General features: G+C 46.9%; 1 protein-coding gene across 1 annotated transcript; it reads right to left on the bottom strand.

Moving 5' to 3' along the window:
- Window positions 1-13,387: 13,387 nt before the first annotated feature.
- LOC103642897 (uncharacterized protein At1g28695) lies at window positions 13,388-14,756 on the bottom strand. Its single transcript, XM_008666063.2, has 2 exons — window positions 14,454-14,756; window positions 13,388-14,299 (listed from the first exon to the last, which is right to left on the bottom strand). Exons 1-2 carry the CDS (start codon window positions 14,748-14,750, stop codon window positions 13,439-13,441), a joined length of 1,158 nt encoding a protein of 385 aa, XP_008664285.1. The 5' UTR covers window positions 14,751-14,756; the 3' UTR covers window positions 13,388-13,438.
- Between the last annotated feature and the right edge of the window lie 3,925 nt (window positions 14,757-18,681).

Below are 18,681 nucleotides of genomic sequence, written 5' to 3'. Positions count from 1 at the left end.
TTCAGCTTAAGGATCAAGAAAATAAGAAGCGACAATGGGACGGAGTTCAAGAACTCACAAATCGAAGGCTTCCTTGAGGAGGAGGGCATCAAGCATGAGTTCTCTTCTCCCTACACTCCACAACAAAATGGTGTAGTGGAGAGGAAGAATCGAACTCTATTGGACATGGCACGAACCATGCTTGATGAGTACAAGACACCGGACCGGTTTTGGGCCGAAGCGGTCAACACCGCCTGCTACGCCATCAACCGGTTATATCTTCACCGAATCCTCAGGAAGACATCATATGAACTCCTAACCGGTAAAAAGCCCAACATTTCATATTTTAGAGTTTTTGGTAGCAAATGCTTTATTCTTATTAAAAGAGGTAGAAAATCTAAATTTGCTCCTAAAACTGTAGAAGGCTTTTTACTTGGTTATGACTCAAACACAAGGGCATATAGGGTCTTTAACAAGTCCACTGGACTAGTTGAAGTCTCATGTGACGTTGTGTTTGATGAAACTGACGGCTCTCAAGTAGAGCAAGTTGATCTTGATGAGATAGGTAATGAAGAGGCTCCATGCATCGCGCTAAGGAACATGTCCATTGGGGATGTGTGTCCTAAGGAATCCGAAGAGCCTCCAAATGCACAAGATCAACCATCCTCCTCCATGCAAACATCTCCACCAACTCAAAAATGAGGATGAGGCTCAAGTTGATGAAGGGCAAAATCAAGAAGATGAGCCACCTCAAGATAATGGCAATGATCAAGGGGGAGATGAAAATAATCAAGAAAAGGAGGATGAGGAAGAACCAAGACCGCCACACCCAAGAGTCCACCAAGCAATCCAACGAGATCACCCCGTCGACACCATCCTCGGCGACATTCATAAGGGGGTAACCACTAGATCTCGTGTTGCTCATTTTTGTGAACATTACTCGTTTGTTTCCTCTATTGAGCCACATAGGGTAGAGGAAGCACTTCAAGATTCGGATTGGGTGGTGGCGATGCAAGAGGAGCTCAACAACTTCACTAGAAATGAGGTATGGCATTTAGTTCCACGTCCTAATCAAAATGTTGTAGGAACCAAATGGGTCTTCCGCAACAAGCAAGATGAGCATGGTGTGGTGACAAGGAACAAAGCTCGACTCGTGGCCAAAGGGTATTCACAAGTCGAAGGTTTGGATTTCGGTAAAACCTATGCACCCGTAGCTAGGCTTGAGTCAATTCGCATATTATTAGCCTATGCTACTTACCATGGCTTTAAGCTTTATCAAATGGACGTGAAAAGTGCCTTCCTCAACGGACCGATCAAGGAAGAGGTCTATGTTGAGCAACCTCCCGGCTTTGAAGACAGTAAGTATCCTAACCATGTTTATAGGCTCTCTAAGGCGCTTTATGGGCTCAAGCAAGCCCCAAGAGCATGGTATGAATGCCTAAGAGATTTCCTTATTGCTAATGGCTTCAAAGTCGGCAAGGCCGATCCTACTCTATTCACTAAAACTCTTGAAAATGACTTGTTTGTATGCCAAATTTATGTTGATGATATTATATTTGGGTCTACTAATGAGTCTACATGTGAAGAGTTCAGTAGGATCATGACACAGAAATTCGAGATGTCGATGATGGGGGAGTTGAAGTATTTTCTAGGATTCCAAGTCAAGCAACTCCAAGAGGGCACCTTCATTAGCCAAACGAAGTACACTCAAGACATTCTAACCAAGTTTGAAATGAAGGATGCCAAGCCCATCAAGACTCCCATGGGAACCAATGGGCATCTCGACCTCGACACAGGAGGTAAGTCCGTGGATCAAAAGGTATACCGGTCGATGATTGGTTCATTGCTTTATTTATGTGCATCTCGACCGGACATTATGCTTTCCGTTTGCATGTGTGCAAGATTCCAATCCGACCCTAAGGAATCACACCTTACGGCCGTAAAACGGATCTTGAGATATTTGGCTTACACACCTAAGTTTGGGCTTTGGTACCCTCGGGGATCCACATTTGATTTGATTGGTTATTCGGATGCCGATTGGGCGGGGTGCAAAATTAATAGGAAGAGCACATCGGGGACTTGCCAGTTCTTGGGAAGATCCTTGGTGTCTTGGGCTTCAAAGAAGCAAAATTCGGTCGCTCTTTCCACCGCCGAAGCCGAGTACATTGCCGCAGGACATTGTTGCGCGCAATTGCTTTGGATGAGGCAAACCCTGCGGGACTACGGTTACAAATTAACCAAAGTCCCTTTGCTATGTGATAATGAGAGTGCAATCAAAATGGCCGACAATCCCGTCGAGCACAGCCGCACTAAGCACATAGCCATTCGGTATCATTTTCTTAGGGATCACCAACAAAAGGGAGATATCGAGATTTCTTACATTAACACTAAAGATCAATTAGCCGATATCTTTACCAAGCCTCTTGATGAACAATCTTTTACCAGACTTAGGCATGAGCTCAATATTCTTGATTCTAGAAATTTCTTTTGCTAGCTTGCACACATAGCTCTTTTGAATACCTTTGATTATATCTCTTTTATGTACTATGACTAATATGTTTTCAAGTCTATTTCAAACCAAGTCATAGGTATATTGAAAGGGAATTGGAGTCTTCGGCGAAGACAAAGGCTTCCACTCCGTAACTCATGCTTCGCCATCACTCCGAGCAACTCTCTATTCCTTGGGGGAATGAGCATCAAAGAAAAGGACTTCATCCCTGGGGAGAGAGTAAAAGCTCAAAAGCAAAAGGACCGGACTTCGTCTTTGGTATAATCCTAACTCGTTTACTTATGACCAAAGGGGAAGAAATTACTTCTAGGGCTCTAATGATTCAGTTTTTGGCGATTCATGCCAAAAAGGGGGAGAAATGAGCCCAAAGCAAAAGGACCGCACCACCACCACTAAATTCAAAAACTTAGTGCTTTCCAAAAGTATTTATCATTTGGTATCCTATTGTGTTCAAAAGGGGGAGAAAGTAGTATTTCAAAAATGGTATATCAAAACCCTCTTGAACACTAAGAGGTGGATCTCTTTTAGGGGGAGTTTTGTTGAAGTCAAAGGAAAAGCATTTTAAACAAGGGGAGAAAATTTCAAATCTTGAAAATGCTTTGCAAACTCTTATTCATTCACCTTTGACTACTTGCAAAAGATCTTTGAAATGAATTTACAAAAATTTTGCAAAAACAAAACATGTGGTGCAAACGTGGTCCAAAATGTTACATAAGAAAGAAACATTCCATGCATATCTTGTAAGTAGTTACATTGGCTCAATTCCAAGCAACCTTTACACTTACATTATGCAAACTAGTTCAATTATGCACTTCTCCATTTGCTTTGGTTTGTGTTGGCATCAATCACCAAAAAGGGGGAGATTGAAAGGGAATTAGGCTTACACCTAGTTCCTAAATACTTTTGGTGATTGAATTGCCCAACACAAATCTTTGGACTAACTAGTTCGCCCAAGTGTATAGATTATACAGGTGTAAAAGGTTCACACTCAGCCAATAAAAAGACCAAGTTTTGGATTCAATAAAGGAGCAAAGGGGCAACCGAGGACACCCCTGGTCTGGCGCACCGGACTGTCCGGTGTGCCACCGGACAGTGAACAGTACCTGTCCGGTGCACCAGGGGACTCAGACTCAAACTCTTCACTCTCGGGATTTCTCGGTAGCCAGCGCGCTATAATTCACCGGACTGTCCGGTGTGCACCGGACATGTCCGGTGCTCCAAGGAAGCGCGGTCTCCGGAACTCGCCAGCCTCGGGTTCGCGTGGCAGCCGCTCCGCTAAAATTCACCGGACTGTCCGGTGTGCACCGGACTGTCCGGTGTACCAGCGGAGCAACGGCTCTCTTCGGCGCCAACGGCTCCCTGCGGTGCATTTAATGCGCGCGCAGCGCGCGCAGACGTCAGACTTGCCCATACCGGTGCACCGGACATCAAACAGTACATGTCCGGTGTGCACCGGACACCCAGGCGGGCCCACAAGTCAGAAGCTCCAACGGTCAGAATCCAACGGCAGTGATGACGTGGCAGGGGCACCGGACTGTCCGGTGTGCACCGGACTGTCCGGTGCGCCATCGAGCAGACGCCTCCAGCCAACGGTCAAGTTTGGTGGTTGAGGCTATAAATACCCCAACCACCCCACCATTCATTGCATCCAAGTTTTCTACTTCTCAACTACTACAAGAGCTCTAGCATTCAATTCTAGACACACTAAAGAGATCAAATCCTCTCCAATTCCACACTAAGCCCTAGTGACTAGTGAGAGTGATTTGCCGTGTTCATTTGAGCTCTTGCGCTTGGATTGCTTCTTTTCTTTCTCACTTGTTCTTGAGATCACAACTCCATTGTAATCAAGGCAAGAGGCACCAATTGTGTGGTGGCCCTTGCGGGGAAGTTTTGTTCCCGGCTTTGATTTGAGAAGAGAAGCTCACTCGGTCCGAGGGACCGTTTGAGAGAGGGAAGGGTTGAAAGAGACCCGGCCTTTGTGGCCTCCTCAACGGGGAGTAGGTTTGCAAGAACCGAACCTCGGTAAAACAAATCTCCGTGTCTCACTTGCTTATTCGCTTGGGATTTGTTCTGCACCCTCTCTCTCGGACTCGTTTATATTTCTAACGCTAACCCGGCTTGTAGTTGTGTTTATATTTGTAAATTTCAGCTTCGCCCTATTCACCCCCCCTCTAGGCGACTATCAATTGTGTTCAAGCATAACATCTGTGACTTCATAATTTCCTGCACCTCGATCCAATATAAGGCTCATTCGAGCTTTGCAATCAGTTCTTGTTTCAGCTCTAAAGCACTTTGGCACATGATTTGTTTGCCCTTTCCTTCGGAAGCCCTCATTGGAACAAACAAATCCGCATGAGGTCACCTTACGATCAAAGGTGCTTACATTTGTGTATCTTTTCCTCACATCAAAGCCTGTGCGACCACCATATGCCAACCAAAACTGCCAAGCCTCATCTGCACTTTTGAACCTTAAACCAACTTTAGGAGTCCCCTTGTTTAATTCTGCCATGGCCTTGTACACCACTCACAATTGCACAAATTTGTTCTCTGAGACACACATCAACTAGTTCTGTAACCCAAAAAAATTGACAAACCAGAAAATATAAAAATCTTGTACCTGGATATAGCCTGACACGAGAGAACTCTTCCAGGAGAGGCGCGGAGGGCGGCGCGGCTGGGCACTAGACGACGGGCGGCGCAGCCAGGCGGACGTCAGGCGGCGCGACAGAGGAGCGGTGCTGAGGAAGACGCCGCCGCACGGCAACAGTGAGGAAAACGGCGCGGAGCGGCAGCGAGGAGTCCGCCGCGGCGGATGCGCGAGCAGTACGGAGCAAGTTGGCGGGAACGCAACTAAATGCGACGCTTTTCCCGCGTTCTTCTCTTGTTGGCGTGGGGCAATGGGAAAAGCCAGAGTGCTAGCTTGGAAATCTCTATAGCCGTCAGATGGTAGCTGGAGGGTGCTGATTGAGGGAACGTTACGTTGTAAAGTTGCTCTGTAAAGTTACTCAATCTAGGTTCCCGAGTTCCTTGGGAGGGTCGGTCGGACCTGTTTCCCATGCACTTGTTGTGCAACCTATGTCAGTCTTATTTATTAATAGGTGGGTGCCCGTGTGTTGCAACGGAAACATATCGTCAGCATACGGAACACAACTCCTACCAATCTGGTATCAAACGTCTCGACAATCATGAGCTCTGCCGCTGCCCCCAGACAGCAGTCACCGTTAGCATCAGGCGGCCCCAACAACGTCCAGCGCGCTGGTCACAGCCCCTGCTTCGTCGGGAGCCATGATGCTTCGCCGATACTCTCCCAAATACCTAGCCTCCTTGCCGAGCAGTGCCACTGGGGGCATGGCGGCCCCTTAGCCAATGGTACGTTGTACAACATGGTAGACGGGCTGCTCTCCCAAGAGCGCAGCAGCCTGCTGCCCTACGTCTGGGCCACAACAACCGCATGGTCGCCCTACCATGCGCACACCCATGATGCATTTTATCATATTAATTCTGTAGCAACACACAGGTATATACCTAGTAAAAGAAGAAACATTCACAAGGGTTGAGACCTGGTGTCAACACATGCTATGTTTGATAGGATGTCGATCAGGGATGCCATCTACAGGGATTTAATTATGCTGTTCATGCAGTGTGTTAGTTTGATCCGCAAATCACTCGTAGGTCGTGGGATGGCATGATCGAAAGTGTGTGTGTGCGTGGATGAGTTGAGTCGGTTGTTGTTTTTGCTTTAAGGAGTTGAACACAGAAAAAACACTGCTCTGTTGCTTAGGTAAATTAACTTGGCTCAAACCTATCCTAGGGCCTCAACAAGTTGTCATCATTCAGGGTTCAGAGGGAATTATATCACAATTTTCTCATAATCTTTTGCTTTTCGCCCGGCATATATACAAATGTAAAGTGTGCTACACATAATGCATCTTTTGTTGCTTCGTACAAATATGAAATCGCAAAAATGTAGGGAAAATTACAAGTAGTGTTTTGTTGTATTGTGTAGATGTATGTAGGAGACAAAACTGCACTTGACAGTTCATGTAGAAGCATTTCATTCAAGTCATCAATGTAAATGATATATAAAGTTGTTATTATGAGTAAGTTAGAAAGCACTACAACAATACGACAACCCCATGAGGCCATGATGCACAATAACAGAGATCCACTATGCATAAAACTCCCAAGTGAACAACACCTGTGATGAATCTGCTACTGACGCTAGAGCTGTCAATGCTCCCCCGTACACCATTTGCTTGCTATTCTAGAATATGAACATGAGCCGTTAGCATTGTTTACTAACCATGATAATAAATATATTTGAAGCAACCTGAAACCTAATTCATTACAAGTAATTGCGTACCTGAAAAAGAACAAGTAATTTATTCACGATTCCATCCAGGTAAGGCGTCAAAATTTCTGGTGTACAATTATCACTAAAATTCAAAATCGCTGAAACAACATGTGCCTATAAACAAGAAGAGCAATACAGGTCAAAATAGATTGCTAGGTCCTAAGATGTATGACATGAACATGTAATCAGGTATAGTAGAATATAGGCATACAAATTGTATAAAATTAATATCTCAATGCACACAAAAGACTTAAACAACATTCAGTTCAGAGGTCTGACATACATAAAGTTAGTAGTTGCTTAGTAATCAAATTACTTTTTTATCGAAGAAACTTGTAAGCTCAAAGATCAAAAGGATTTGTTTGACATTTAGATGTGCTAGCTGCCCACATATATTTATATTTAAAACATGTAAACCACACACAAACTATATTGGTTTACATCAACTTGTTTATTGATGCAACCTCAATTAAAAAATGTGACGTCTTACAATTTTTAATAATAGGCAAATATGTCGACAACCGTACATTAATCTAATCCTTTTTAGCGATAAGTCTTTGTTGTATGTTTGCAGGAATGGCATAGCGGCATGAATTGTCCTCGTAACTTAACAGATCAATTACAAAGTTCCTTCGAAGAATCTTTGCATCCTACACACAAAGACATAAGAGAACAAAACGTAACATGAATTATTTCTTTTTCTTGCTAAGGTATTGACTTTTTTCATTAAGAATACAACAATGGTTGAAAGCTCTCCAGAAGAGACAACCCTAAAAAGACTGAAGACAATAATGAGATCACTGAAGAAAAAATAAATAAATGAACAGATTGACTGCCGTACAGAAGTGCACACTGTCGAGAGCAAAATGTTTTTCTCTAGCTAGTAGGAGTGAACAAGGTATCGGTTTCTTCACTGAAGACACTATGATGGTTCAAAAATCACCAAAAATGATAAAGAAGGCTCCTACTTGTAAAAAAAGAGCAGATATAGTACCAGAGGCTCCCACATGAGTGAGGTTAGTGAAGGGATAAATCGAGACAAGCCTTCCTTCCGCAAATACGGAGAAGCTGCTTTGATCCCGCGATTTGGTGATTTTGTGAGACAAGTAGCAGCTGAAAGGGAATTAGGCTTACACCTAGTCCCTAATTAATTTTGGTGGTTGAATTGCCCAACACAAATATTTGGACTAACTAGTTTGCTCTAGTATATAAGTTATACAGGTGCCAAAGGTTCACACTTAGCCAATAAAAAGACCAAGTATTGGGTTCAAACAAAGGAGCAAGGGACAACCGAAGGCACCTCTGGTCTGGCGCACCGGACTGTCCGGTGTACACCTAGGGATGAAAGTGATAATCCGAACTGTTAAAACAAATTTAATATTTTAAAATAGATATGTATAAAATTTGATGTTGATCTTTTCTTATGTTATCAAACACATTAGTATAAATATGAATAAAATATTATATAAGTTGTGTTATGTATTATTTGCTCCCTACAACACAAAAAGTTGAAAAAATTACCGAATTTGTTTCCGAATCTATACCGAAGTTTATATCTATTATTTGAGAAAATGTAGGATGAATTTGAGGTTTACCTTTTATGAACCTTAATAAGCTGGATGTTAAAAACAAGAATACAAATTTGTATTGTATATTCTATATCCTATTTATTCGCAATCAAAGAAAAAACTGATTACCGAATAAATACCGTTTCCGACCGTTTTCATCCCTATGTACACCGGACATGTCCGGTGCTCCAAGGAAGAGCGGCCTCAGGAACTCGCCAGCCTCGGGAATTCACTTCAGCTGCTCCGCTATAATTCACCGGACTGTCCGGTGTACACTGGACTGTCCGGTGTAACTGCGGGGCAACGGCTACTCCGGCGCCAACGGCTACCTGCGGCGCATTAAATGCGCGCCAGCGCGCGCAGAGGTCAGGCACGCCCATGCTGGCGCACCGGACACTCTACAGTACATGTCCGGTGCGCCACCGGACATCCAGGCGGGCCCAGCAGTCAGAGTTCCAACGGTCAGAACCCTAACGGTTGGGTGACATGGCTGTCGCACCGGACATGTCCGGTGTGCACCGGACTGTCCGGTGCACCATACGACAGACAGCTTTCTCCAACGGCTAGATTTTGGTTGGTGGCTATAAATACCACCCCAACCGGCCACTTCAAGGTGTGGGAGCCCAAGCAACATTCCAAGTCATCTAGTTGACATACTCAAGCCCTCCCAACCACATATATTCATTGATCCATCCTATACACAAGATTTAGACCACTACAACCAACACAAGTGCCACAAAAGAGAGAGCAAGCAAAAGAGAGCTACTCATTTGAGTTTAGCACTAGTGCCTTGTGAGATTCATCGAGAGATAGTGTGTGCTTCATCTTTGTGTTCATTTGCGCGTGGAGTTTTGACTCCCATTGAACTTCCTCCAAAGTTTTGGAGGCTTGTAAAAGCTAGCAAGAGACACCAAAGTGTGTGGTGGTCCTTGTGGGATCGAGAGTGATCCTCGAGAAGAAGAAGAGCTCACCGATCCTTGTGTGATCGGGGGAGAGAGGGAAAGGGTTGAAAAAGACCCGTCCTTAAGTGGACTCCTCAACGGGGACTAGGCCTTCGAGGGCCGAACCTCGGTAAAACAAATCACCCGTGTCCATTGTGTTTATTGCTTGTGATTTGTTTGTTTTCCCTTGCTCTAAGTTTTCTTGCACCTTTATTTGCTAATATCATTTGGTGTTGCTTCAAGTCAAATTCCCACTTAGTGAAGCAACACGTTGCAAGAAAGAACTTGTCCTAGTGCTCTTCTCATCTAAGGCGTCTTGCTTTGTTATTCTATAACTTACTAGTTGTATCGATTTATCACTTCCACATTATTTAGCAATACTCTTTTCAAGCAAGAACTTAGTTTATATTCTCCGATATTTGTATATCTTGTTCTAACCACTAATCAAGGGATCTAGTTGGGGGATAAAGTTTTAATTTTCAGGTTTTGCCTATTCACCCCCCCTCTAGGCGACTTTCAGCAGCACTATACCAAACATGTCCTTCTAAAAAAGGGTCGACCCAATGTCGAAGGCTTCAACATGAATAGAGTCTAGGGAAGGGATAAATCGAGGCAAGCCTTTCTCGCAAATAAAGAGAGGTTGTTTCGAATCCGCAACCTGGTGACTTCGTGAGACATCTCTCACCACTGCATCAATCCTGCCCTTCTGAAAGATCCCACTTGTACTTTGGATAATGGATTTGAGTTTACTATACTAACAAAATCATCCTAAAACTTGAACTGTTGACAGAAGGTAGATTCGGTATTGATCATTATGAGGCACTAAGGCAATAATAGAATTAATTAAAAATTATATGTAAAAATATACTGTAAGTAAGAATATGGTATAGAATTAATGGATTAATTACGGAGGATGAGAAGTTACAAAAATATATTCAAAAATTACCTAGAGTTTGTTTTAGAAAACAGAACAATCAATGATGATCCTTGCCTATGACGACTCAATCATAACTACAATAACATGTACGTCTCTAGATTGATTTTCCATCAAATTTAGCACAGTTCACCTAAGGAAGTTAGATTTGGTAAACACGTGAGGAAGAAACTTATGTAATACCCTATAGACAGTACCTTTGTTTTCCGTTCTCGCTCAACTTATTGATGACATTCCCAAGAATCATTAAGCTCTTGTTAATATACTTCCCCTGATTCAAACGTACCCCTTCTGCCCCTGTCTTGATGATTCTTTCTGACCCAGCAAGATCCACCAAATTCTACATGTAAAACAAAGGGCACAATATTTTCTACACATTTACTTTTACTACATACATGGTACCTGAGTATATAGTGAAGTGTATATACCAAAACAAATATGCGGATAGCATCTCCACCGTCTGTCTGGTCCTTACCACCGCTCTCAATTACCTGACACTGATATAAACAAAACATTCTTGATTTAGTTCTCGCTTCCATTCAACTACAGAATGAACTTAGAACAGCTGCAATTACAGAACTGCTGCAGAATTCAGAATTCTATACCATTCTGAAAATAGTGTGTGACCGACTGCTCCGCATGTTCATGTTGGTCTCTCCAAAATGCCTGTTCACTGAAAACAACAAAGAAATAGTGACAAACGGTGAAACAAGTTTCACAGTTGGTGAAAAATAAAATGTAGGGACATAAATGTGCCTTCTGAGGAGCTCAAACACTTGCTCTGCGCTGTCCGCTCCCATCGGCAGCGATCGAAATCAGCGGTGGATTCAGAGGCTCAGGCTCCTGGAGGAGATGAACGGCCGCGACACCGGTGGAGGAGGGAGAGGGGAGGATGAGATGGAGGAGGACAGCGGCCCCAGCTACGCGCAGGGGGCGGGCGCGGGGAATAAGGAGCGAGTGGTGTTGATGTGGGGGTACCTGCCCGGTGTGTCCCCGCAGCGCTCGCCGCTGCTCGGGCCGGTCCCTGTAAGGTTGCCCCCGACGGCGGCGACTGCCGCCGATGATGGGTGGAGAGACGTGTGCGGTGGCGGTTGTGGCTTCGCGATGGCCATCTCTGGTGACGTATCCTGTTCTCTTCCTCATTGTTGCCATGCTTATTCTCTGATGCTGCCAGTTCATTGGTTCTTCGCGTGGGATGTGGTAGATCTGTTGGGGGTGTCCATGTGTGTTGCGGGTTCCCGGAGGGGATTCACGGCGGGGCTGCTCAAGCGGAGGCGGTTGCTGGCGGTCGTGCGGCCGGTTCGCGCGGGGATTCGCCGCGGGCGTTGTGGGTTGCGAGAGGGGATTCGCGGCGGACGGGCGGTCGTGCGGCGGGATTCGCGGCGGGCGTGCGGGCTGCTCGAGGCGGGGGCAGTCTACAATATCCCTTTAATAATTAGTAGAGATAATAAAAATTAAATTTAAAAATAAAATTGGTTTTATCCTGGTGGCTGCTGGTGTCTGCTGGTGGGTTCTGAGCGAGCAAAATGTGGTTAGTTTGAGTTCATTTCCACAATGGAAGTTGAGAACAAACATTGCCGTGTTAATGTCATTTCCTATTTGAAATGTTGTACAACTTTGAGGTAGTGTCTTTTGCCCAGAAAAGAAAACAAAACAAAAAAATGGTTCAACCAGGTGATTTTTTTTACCTATAGATGAGACAAACGATTAATGTAGCGTTATCCCAGCAAACATAGGCAGACAGCTAGACACTGACTGCTTACAAAGAAAAAAGGAACTAGAGTTGCTGGCATGGCAGGTTCACTTGTCCGTCAGCGGATGCACTTGCCGGGCTTGGTCCAGCCGACCGAATTTTTTGCATTTTAACCCTTTTATAGAAAAAAATTCACGTTTAGACCCTAAAAAATTTTAATAGCAGTTTTGGACCCTTTGCTCGGCGCCATAGGCTATGGCGCCGAGGTAACACAGCTCGGCGCCCTAGCCTATGGCGCCGAGGTACGTGCTACGCTGGCATACCTAGACGTCGTGGCGTCGACGTGGCACCGAGCTCGACGCCACAGATCTTGGCGCCGAGCTCGGTTGTGTTATTAACATATTTGTTGCAGACATGAGCACAAAGCCCAGCTAGCCCACTTGGTGGAGCATAAAGCTTCTAACCTTTTGGTCGTGGGTTCAAACCCCACAGTTTGCATTTTTATTTGTTTTTTTTTGTTTATGTCGCTGGTGTGTCCGTTCAAATTTATTTCTCACCTATATTTTTTTTTATCTTTGTCACTACTCATTTTTTTTAAATAACTCATTAGGTATATTTTTTTTCTTAATCATTCATTGGGTCAAATGCCTTTTTTTCTTAACTCATTAGCTATGCTGCTAACCTTTTTTTGGTTAGGTGGTGAAATCATGCATCGAGCATTCCATCTTACTGTGCTGTAGTTTATTTGCTTACGTTGCTATCATCAAGACTAGCTCGCCCGCTTTTATTCTGGAGGTCAAATGCCTTTCAGATTGCTTAGAATTTATTCCACAGTGTTGCATTCTTTTGTTTCTAAATTGAAAAGGTAATAATAAGCTGTTATGCATGGACTCTTTATATATATACTGATTCAATGGACGACACAACATCTACATGTGCCCTGATTCTCACGTGTCAAAAACGTGGAGACCATAATTCGATTGTTCGAGAGACTTATTTCTCCATATCACGTGTCAAAAAAATAGACCTAATGAGTTATTTAAAAAAATGAGTAGTGGCTAGATAAAAAAAATATAGGTGAGAAATAAATTTAAACGGATACACCAGCGACATAAACAAAAAAAACCAAATAAAAATGCAAACAGTGGGGTTTGAACCCATGACCACAAGGTTAGAAGCCTTGTGCTCCACCAAGTGGGCTAGCTGGGATTTGTGCTCATGTCTGTAACAAATATGTTAATAACACAACCGAGCTCGGCGCCAAGATCTGTGGCGCCGAGCTCGGTGCCACGTCGACGCCACGCGTCTGGGTTGTGCCAACGCAACACGACCTCGGCGCCATAGCCTATGGCGCCGAGCTGTGTTACTTCGGCGCCATAGGCTATGGCGCCGAGCAAAGGGTCCAAAAATGACATTAAAATTTTTTAAGATCTAAACGTGAATTTTTTTCCGAAAAATGGCTAAAATACAAAAAATTCGGTCCAGCCGAACCCTCCGCGGCTTTGGACCTCCATCGGCGCCGCCGTGTAGTTCCGCCAGTCCTGGAGCACGTTCCTGAGGTCGTGCACCTTGTTCTCTAGCCCAGTGCAGCAGTTGGCGTGCATGGTGGACAAGCCGCGCAGGTCGTCGCTGAGCTGGCAGAAGCCGCCGCAGCGCGCCGTGTCGAGGAACTGCATGCGCACGCCGAGGCGGCGGGCGAGCGGGAGCTGCACCCGCGCCAGGACGTCCTGCTCGTTGGTCCCGGGCGGGAAGCCGGCGCGCGCCTCCCGCCACCCGCGGTAGAACTCCACCGTCCGGCGCGCGGACCTTACGTACAGGAAGCCGCCGTTGGGGCGGTTGCTCAGGCTGTCCGGGTCGCCGTTGAAGTAGTCGCAGGCGATGGCGACGTCGGACGTGACGGCGATGTGGCGCATCGGGTTCCGGAACCACAGGATGTCCACGTCCGTGAAGAGGAAGCTGAAGCCCAGCTCCAGGATGGTCTGCTGCAGCCGGTTCCTGGCCCACATCATGTCCAGGTAGTCCTTGGTCATGAAGAACTTGGCGGCGCCGAGGTCGGCGTCGGCCGCGCCGGCCGCCGGACGGAGGAGGTAGCAGTGGCGGTGCACCGACCGGCACGTCTCGAGCGCGGCCGGGTCCACGGCCACGATGAGCAGGTGGTCCAGCAGCCCCGCCGTGCCCTCGCCGGCGCGGAAGCTATCGAGGAAGAGGTCCAGCAGGGAGCCCGGCGCCGCGTACGCCTGGTTGATGGACGTCACGATCACCGTCTTGTCCTCCATGGACGCGTTCTTCAGCACCTCAGCCAGCTCCGCGAACGACTTCGCCTGCACGTCATTTTGCCCATGCATCCATGCCTTTTGTTAGATGCTATAATGCCATGCTACAAATCGGCCTGCATGCAATGCAACAAAGCATATGAACGAAGGAGGAAAAGATGCAGCAGCATCCGGAGCACCAAAACGAGCAGGCCGCGAATACCTCGTCTCCGGCCCCTGGTCGAGCGCCGCTGCCCCACGCGGCGAAGCGCCAGCTCACGTCCGTGGTTGCGCCGAGGAAGACGAACGCCGCCGTCAGCGCCGCGCCGAGGAAGAAGGAGATGACCGGGAGGAGCCTCCCGGAGGCGTCGCCTCTCACCACCTTCCAGGCCGCCGCCATGCCCTTGGACGGCCTGCTTGAAGGAGGCGAGGGAGGGGCGCAGGACGACGGGGTCGTCTGAGAAGAACGGCATGGCGGTGGTGTGTTTATACGGCAGCAGGCCGGCTGCCGTCTTGGCATTCCTTGTTATAATAATAATCTGCACATCGCTCAGGATCATGAGCTCTAATAACTATCTGCCTCCTTTTCTTTTTTATTGTTTACCCCTAATCTCTTTTCCGTGCATGAGTGATGGACCGGGGAAGAATATTATGCTGCCCTGACGTCCAAGTAACAGAATCTGTGCAATGCGCATGGATCAATCAACTCCCGATATGATCTACCGTGCAAAACAAGGCGCATGCAGGCCAATCATTCATATTTTCTACCAAGTGACGAAGAACCACCAGCAGGAGATGACCGGAGACTGTGCTGAGACCCTGCCGCTCTTTGCTTGTTTCTCATCGCCATCCTTGGTTCCATCGTTCCTTGTTCCTTTCTCTTGGAACAGACATGCCTAGCTAGCCAGGCGCGTGTGCGTGTGTGTTCGTTGCTTTTGTGTTATGCTGCGATGGGACATGCGGAGGATCTTGTGCAGCAGGGGATAAGAACCATCGCCGCTGCCTTCCAATATAATAGCTGCTCGGTCAACATTTTGTTAGCTGTTAACTTGGTCAGATGTATGTAAATCCTCCAGGTAAAAGTTATCTATATTTTGTAGGAAGCCAGCTGGTAACCTTTTTATTAGCTAGGTAGGTCATTTTGAGGTATTAGTTGAGATAGTAGTCATTTGTGTTCTTAGGGAGAGATTTTGAAATTTGACACCTAGTTGGTAAGCCTTTCAAGATTTGACACCCTTATCACAATGACATGTGGGGTGGGGTCACTATTGACATGTGGGTCAGGATGTGAAATCTTAAAAGGCATACGAATTGGGTGTTAAATTTCAAAATTTCTCTTTAGGATAATGCTTGGATCCAATGAACTAATATCTAGTAGTTGCTAAAGTTTAGCTCTTGAGGATCCAAATATGAGAGCTAATAATGGGTGAGCTAGACTTTAATCGAAGCTTTAACTAGTTACTAGGTATGTGCTCGTGCGTTGTCACGAGAGTTAACAATTAGCATAAAACATAGTTATGAAATGACAAACATCACTATGATATACAAAATTCGTGTGTCAAAATATTACCACCATCTTGGTCGTACAGTCCACCCACAAGCCATGTGCCGTCTTAGGCCATGTTCGATTCTACTTCAATTCATATAAAATTAAGGGGGTTTGAGAGGTTTCAATCTCTAGTAAATCAAAATCTCTCCCAATTCATATCAATCTCTTTCAATCTATATGGATTGAAAATAACCGAACAAGCACTTGATGTTTTTCTGCCCCAGCTAAGAATGAAACAAACAAGAAGCAACCATAATGGAAAGATAGCTCGTCATCCTGAAAGGCTGAAACCCTCACATTGTTTGTAGGTGGTTGAGGTTAATGGTGGTATTGAGTGTGACCGCCTCCTCAAACAACATGTCGTCGTGTTGCAGCCGATCTACACGCGGTCGAGTCACCAAAGTAATTGATGCTGGCATTGGGTGTGTCCAGAGCAGCAGAAGCAAATGCCTCAGCCGACGCCGCCTTGTCATCCTTGTGCTTCACCATGCCCGAGTCGACCAGAATCAGGACCTACACCGCAAGCAAATCAAGAACAAATAAACAATGAAGTGCTTCCTGAATTTACTTAAAGCTAGATATTAACTCAAGGTACACATCACTAAGTAATAACAGCAGAACTTAATTGCACCATCACAAACTCTAGAAAAAGGGTACACATTGAATATCACTAAAAAACAGCAACATCAGTTTTTTCTCTAAGCAGCCTCATACAATCCCATACGCCAGTTAAGAATGACAAACGATGCAGACCAACACAAATGTCATGTAGTGGTGCCCGGTTTGCATTGTCATGTTGTATCGTGAGATATCATCCTTGCACCGGACAATGTCGACATATTCTTCTATTGCACATTTGCAATCGTTCTAAATATGCCACCAAACATAGATTATGGTCACGGATGTTTATAGGACAGTCATGCCAAATTTTGGTAAGGTAATGAGTATATGACATGTGAATTTCATATGCCATTGTCTTGTTTTCCTTTTTATGTAATTACTAGGTGAGTACCCGTGCGTTGCAACATGAACATATAATACCATGATAACTTATATATAAAATGTGTCTTATATTGTTATAAGAAAATATTTCATAATCCATTTGTGATCCTAGCCATACATAAATTTTGTTCTTTTAATTTAGTTGTTTTACTACTACATTGCAACCATCAGTATCATGCAGACTTTGATACATGTCATGATTTGCATGGTCTAATCATTGGAGAGCATGTGCCACACCTGCCGGTAGAAGTTCCGTCATACATCGTTAGTCATCAAACACGCACCACCATACACGCTTGCTTAAACAAAAAAATGCAAGTGTGTGTTTGCCAAGAGAATTAAAGGCAGGCCGACACAAAAAGCTACCTCGACGATGGCGAGTGGTCATTGTTGTCGGTCCTCCTCTGCTCATCTCCGGTGCCGAGATGACGCCACAATCCTTGATATAGTTGTCGGCGTTTCGACCCCGGGGGTCCCTGGACCGATGAGTAAATTGTTGCCGCGTGCCCCAGCCCAGATGGGTCGGCGCGAGGCGGAACGTGAAGGGGGGAAAAGCAGCCGGAGGGAGACAGGCGTGGGAGGTGGAACCCGCGGCCTTCGTGTTAGCCCCGCGCCCAGGTCGGGTGCGCTTGCAGTAGGGGGTTACAAGCGTCCACGCGGGAGGGAGCGAGCGGCCTTGCGCGAGCGCCGTCCCGTCCTTCCCCGCGCGGCCAACCTTTTGTAAGAGGGCCCTGGACCTCCCTTTTATAGGCGTAAGGAGAGGATCCAGGTGTAGCAGTGTGCTAACGTGTCTAGCGGAGGAGAGCTAGCGCCCTAAGTACATGCCATCGTGGCAGCCGGAGAGGTTTTGACACCCAGTTCGTGTGATGTCGTGGCTGTCGGAGGAGCGCTGAAGCCTGGCGGAAGGACAGCTGTCGGGGCTGTCGAGTCCTTGCTGACGTCCTCTTGCTTCCGTAAGGGGGCTGAGAGCCGCCGTCGTCACAGGGCATGCGGGGCGCCATCATTACTCGTATAGTGGAGCGAGCCAGATGGGACGCCGGTCTTGTTCCCCGTAGCCTGAGTCAGCTCGGGGTAGGGTAATGATGGCGCCTCCTGTCGACGTGGTCGGTCCGTGCCCTAGGTTAGGCGAGGTGGAGGCTCCTCCGAGGTCGAGGTCGAGTCTGTCTTCCAAGGTCGAGGTCGAGTTCGAGCCCCCGGGTCGGACAAGGCGGAGACCGTCGGCTGAGGCCAGGGCTGAGTCCGAGCCCTGGGGTCGGGCGAAGCAGAGTTCGTCGTCCTTCGGGGCTGAGCCCGAGTCCGAGCCCTGGGGTCGGGCGAAGCGGAGTTCGTCGTCTTCCGGGGCTGAGCCCGAGTCCGAGCCCTAGGGTCGGGCGAAGCGGAGTTCGTCGTCTTCCGGGGCTGAGCCCGAGTCCGAGCCCTGGGGTCGGGCGGAGCGGAGTTCGTCGTCTTCCGGGGCTGAGCCCGAGTCCGAGCCCTAGGGTCGGGCGAAGCGGAGTTCGTCGTCTTCCGGGGCTGAGTCCGAGTCCGAGCCCTGGGGTCGGGCGAAGCGGAGTTCGTCGTCTTCCGGGGCTGAGCCCGAGTCCGAGCCCTGGGGTCGTGCGAAGCGGAGTTCGTCGTCTTCTGGGACTGAGCCCGAGTCTGAGCCCTGGGGTCGGGCGAAGCGGAGTTTCCTATGACGCCTGAGGCCGTACTTGGCCGCTGTCAGCCTCACTCTGTCGAGTGGCTCAGCAGTCGGAGCAGCGCAGGCGGTGCTGTCCTCTTGTCAGACCGGTCAGTGGAGCGGCGAAGTGACTGCGGTCACTTCGGCTCTGTCGACTGGAGGGCGTGCGTCAGGATAAAGGTGTCAGGCCACCTTTGTATTAAATGCCCCTACGATTTGGTCGGTTGGCGTGGTAATTTG

Source organism: Zea mays, chromosome 1 (assembly GCF_902167145.1).
Source record: "Zea mays cultivar B73 chromosome 1, Zm-B73-REFERENCE-NAM-5.0, whole genome shotgun sequence".
NCBI classification, from domain to species: Eukaryota; Viridiplantae; Streptophyta; class Magnoliopsida; order Poales; family Poaceae; genus Zea; species Zea mays.
Note: the sequence above shows the minus strand (reverse complement) of the source record. Positions and strands in the feature narration are given on the sequence as shown.